General features: G+C 42.3%; 1 protein-coding gene across 1 annotated transcript in view; it reads left to right on the forward strand.

Moving 5' to 3' along the window:
- The window catches only part of LOC308082888 (semaphorin-3D), a 148,949-nt gene that overhangs the window by 66,934 nt on the left and 77,015 nt on the right, over nucleotides 1-5,000 (forward strand). Inside the window, exon 2 of the mRNA XM_080424964.1 lies at nucleotides 2,532-2,791. Within this exon, the coding sequence (XP_080281090.1) occupies nucleotides 2,620-2,791 (172 nt within the window). The 5' untranslated portion in view covers nucleotides 2,532-2,619. The remainder of the gene's footprint in view (nucleotides 1-2,531; nucleotides 2,792-5,000) is intronic.

Consider the following 5,000-nt stretch of genomic DNA (forward strand, 5'->3'; position numbering starts at 1 on the left):
GACCTCCAATCACATACCGGCATAATCATCCCTCCAGAGAAAATAAACCACAGATTCAGCACCGAGCCAGATGCTGTCTGTGGAATTCTGGGTACAAGAATGGATAGGATTTTGTGAAAGTGAAAGAGCTGGTTCAAAACATGCCTCACTAGGGCTTGGCGATTTAACTTCAAATCAACATCACAATTATTTCAAACGTTTGCATCGATTACAATTAATGACAACGATTATAAAAAATATATACAGTATAATGAAAATAGCAGATCTGCAAGCTCATAATGCGTCTCAGCATGAGCATTTAGATCGGCTATTTTTACTACTTTTGTATGCCCATTGTACAACAAAGTCTAATACAGGGCTTAAGTGCTTAATTAGACTAATCGATTTACTCGATTATAAACAATCTATTAGATTTTTTTGAGTCGATTCGTTGATATAAGAATAAAATGTATATAAAAAACATAGCTTTTTGATTTTTTAAGTTGCTTATTGGTATACCTATCTTGTTTATGATATAAATTACTGTAGAATGAGTTCTACCTGTTTCGATAAGACATTGACACACACATATTCTATAGGCATAATGTCTATCTCCAGGTTTGAAATACAGTACTAGAGCTCTATGAAATCACCCATGAAAGAATTTGATAATATTAAGTGAGTTTTGAATAAAGTAATTTAGTCAGTCATCTGCTTGTTGTCTGCCTCCAGGTCAAAACTACAGTTGGAATATGAGACCAGTCATTTCTGTGTATCTAGGGTCTTTGCATTGTTTATTTAGTATGTAAGCTGAATTTTTTGTGCATTTTAATAAGACGTCTGTTCAGGCATCTGCTAGCCGTCCAGCCACTCATCTGACACGCACTTGGAATACGAAACGACTCGTTGTTTCTGTGCATCGAATTTGATTAATTCAGTGAAATGAGAAATGGTTTTAAGTAGACCTTTCTTAAGGGCCTGCTGCCGTCTGCACCAAAGTCTATTTAGAATGCGAAATAAATCATTTGTGAATTTCATACTCCTCGTCTTGTTTATCCTGTAAATGAGAGGTGAATTATATAGCCTCAACCCCTGGACTCATTTGTAGTAATGTGCTTGTCTTTCAGGCCCATTTGGAGCACAGAAAGTAATTGGTCAGATGCTCACAGTGAACCTGGGGTGCATAAATCAGCACTTTGGCGAGGGGGTCTCACATACGAACTGTTTATGTTCTAATCTATCTATATATGGACAGGATGTACTGTACATACATCATGTATGTACAGTACAGTGTGTGTGTGTGTGTGTGTCTGTGTGTGTGTGTGTGTGTGCGTGCGTGCGTGCGTGCGTGCGTGCGTGCGTGCGTGCGTGCGTGCGTGCGTGCGTGCGTGCGTGCGTGCGTGCGTGCGTGCGTGCGTGCGTGCGTGCGTGCGTGCGTGCGTGCGTGCGTGCGTGAGTGAGTGCGTCCTGTCCTGTCCTGAGTATGTGTGTACACGCATCTGAGAACTCATGTACCTACGTAACCTGAACATGCCTGCTCATTTAGGAATGTTGTTATAAATGAGACCCCAGGACATGACATTTTACTCAGCTAAATCATGTCAGAGGAACTTCCAGCAGGGTGTTTTCACACTACAGAGCTTGTAATCCCCTCTGCTTTGCGTCCAGTCATTTTCTCTGTGACTATTAAACACCTAAAATACATTTTCAGTGGTTTCCATCCTTTGTGTTTTTGGCATGACCCACACACAGGCCATATGACACCAACAACATAATTCAACTAATGACTGAGCATCAGAAACAAAACCATGATCACACTTTGGTGCTCTTAGAAATGTGTTTTACTCCTTTTGTCTGGCTTGTTGTACAAAATAAATTGTAAACCTTTTGGATTCCTAACATCAACTGTCATTCCTCCTCTCTGTCTCCATGGTGTTGTATTTGACAGAACATATTGAGTTGCCTCCTTATGTATCAAAACTTCATAGACATTAAAGATAGCAGCGTGTATGACGCCACCATCATCCATTATCTGATTGCTATCTGATGTACTGTCCTTGTACCAGATGACCTCAGGTCCACATGACATTATTATTGTTTTATGAAACCTCCAGATATGTAGGAATACTCTTGAATTGTCACGATGATATAACTGATTGCTTGTGACAAAATAAGATGTGGAAAGATACACGTGTACACCAGCTGGCTGTGATGTCTGACCTGATGACGTTATGGGGGAGCTTCTTCCAGATAACAATACGTGTATAAATATGCCTGTATTTTCTGTGTAACTTTAGAATATATTCTCATGGAATAAACTCTTAATAATTTTTTATGTGTTTTCTACCATCATTTGGTTGCGGCAAACTCCATACTGTATTTTACTACAGAAAGTTGGGTTTAACTCCAAATAATTTTATAGCTATCAGACAGACAGACACACAGACAGAGACTCTGTGCATTTATAGATGGATGTTTTGTAATGTCCAAAATAAAGACGCCAGGTTGAAAAGTGGTTAAATACTGTATCTGTTTCTTGTCTTCTCTCCTAGCTGTGTCCAAGCTGCAGAGTGTGATGTGACCTGGCGATCGTTGCTTCTCCTCTTTGACATTGTGAAACGCTGAGGTGCGCATCCTGTGATGACATCCACTGGTTCTGTGGCCCCGTGGGGTGTGTCTGGAGTCAGGACCCTGCTACTGTGTGTGGTACCTCTGCTCTGGCTGCAGCCCGCACACTGCTTCTACGATGCTGCTCCACCCGATGGAAAAACCTGGAGCCAAACAGGACCTCGTCTGCAGCTCTCACAACAAGGTAGGTGACGCAGTAAAAAGTAGTCTGTCTGTCTGTCTGTCTGTCTGTCTGTCTGTCTGTCTGTCTGTCAAGTCAATACACTAACCTTTATTCATACACATGCAAAATAGCCTCTTTAACACTTGTTATCACTCGTATCACTATGTCAATGTTTATCATTACTTACTAAATGCCAAATAAAATATTTGCTACTTAAGCCCTATTTCATACTTCAAAATGTTTTCACAAAGAGCCGATCTACAAACTCACAACGTGTCACAATGTGACGCGTCTGCCTTTTCACCTTCCTGACACAAATTCAAACTGGGATAGCGACCCGGCTGAAGCATGAAGGAGATCTGTTACTGACCCAATTACTTATCTTGTATGATTTCTAGCCCCTAATTCAAGGTCCTTAGACGTAAAGTCATTGACCCAGGGGTAGATTAAATTGATGTACGAACTGGGAGAGAAAGAACAGAATGACACTATCGTGAACACAAATCAATGAAGTAATGTCTAGTTAACATGCTAGACAAAGCGCTCTGTCTCTTCCAAGGGCTGTCACCATGGTAATTTAGCCACACAAGCTCCAAGTTTCCCCTAATGGGCTGCTTTGTACTTGGTCGCACGCAGTGCCTCGCACCCAAAATAGCAGATGTACAAGCTCCAAACGCGCCGCGCTGCGGCGCGTTTGGAGCTTGTACATCTGCGATTTTCGGTGCGAGACACCAAAGCACGCAACTGAATAGAAATCAGGCTTTTACAGTGTGCTTGATGGCCTTACAAGGAGGTGTTCAACAGTCAGTGTAACAGAAGATGCTTTCAGTAATAAAGCCGTTCACAGGGCCAGAGAGACAGACTTGTATGGGACATTAACAGTGGGGAATGGTGATAACAGATGGGAAATAGAGAGAGCCATGGTGGGTGTAAATGTCTCTCTCAACCACCTCAATAGATAGATGAGTAGAACAGTCGTTCTCAAACTCTTTCATGCCAAGGACCCCCGAAATGATGTATTTGTTCCATAATAATATGTTGTGCCAGGAGGGACCCCCATACAAGATTTGTGTTTCAAAAATATATATATTTTTGGAAGTTTAACCCGCTGTGGGCTTGTACATCTGCTATTTTCGATGTATATAGGGTTAAAGTGGTTCAACTGATTTTGATGCTATATTCATACATTTCGCTGGGGACCCCCTGGAACCCCCTCAAGGACCCATGGGTCTTGAGGTGGACACAACCCCTAAGGCAACTGCCTTGCTCAAAGGCACTGGCAGGAATATGTTCCTAACATGCTTAAAGCCTTAGTATGAGGAAGTATAATGGGCTTGTGGTTAACCACAGTTCCCATAGGGGACTGAATGCAGGCTCCCAGTGGCCAACAGTAAGACTGGAGCTGTACTGTGCAGCTTCCAAGTGTGAACACACGTGTACCAGTAACTGTAAAAACTCTTACAAAACCCTTACAAAATGCCAAACGCTGATGTTGTAACCGAGATTAGATCTTGCTGCCGTCTGGCACAAACCTTGTATCTCCATAATTCAACTTTTCATGTTTAGTCATAAATGAGTGCCCTACTTCGTCACACTACAGTATCACACAAGAGTAGCTCAAAACGCGGCACGTTTTGAGCTTGTAGATCAGCTATTTTTGGCTATTTATGAAAGAAGATTTAAAGTGAAAGTGGTTAAGTCTGGTTTTTATAAAGTATTAAAAACTTGTGACTAAATAACTTCAATGGATCCATTGGAACACAGGTTTTTTGGAGTTTTGGACATACAAGGTTTCCGCCCGGCAGCAACGAAATCCTCCAAGACTATGCTGGAACACACGCTTAAGCTGTGATCCAGCGAAGGTGACCTGACCTCCACACGCTAACACTCCACACACACTTCCACATCCAGTGATGTCATGTCTCCCCACAGTCACCATAGACAGAGAGTGTTGTGTTCCAATGCGTCCTCTCCGCTTTGGCAACGGACGATGCTCGTAAAAGGCTACCCAACCGCCTGCTAATTAGTTCAGGAAAGCTGGGTGTATCGTCAGGATGCCTGGTGAGAGAGAGAGAGAGAGAGCACTCCCAGGGCTCTAGGCGAGGGGTCACGAAAAGCGCAATCTCTTAGTCCCAAACGTACCTCTAGGATCAAATAATACACACGCTCTCCTCTTTTAACATCTCCCTCCTAGCTTTTTAAAGTGTCTGAAGTGTTATGGAAATACAAA

The sequence above is a fragment of the Gymnoscopelus braueri genome, assembly GCF_963280865.1.
Source record: "Gymnoscopelus braueri genome assembly, chromosome: 3".
Taxonomy (NCBI): domain Eukaryota; kingdom Metazoa; phylum Chordata; class Actinopteri; order Myctophiformes; family Myctophidae; genus Gymnoscopelus; species Gymnoscopelus braueri.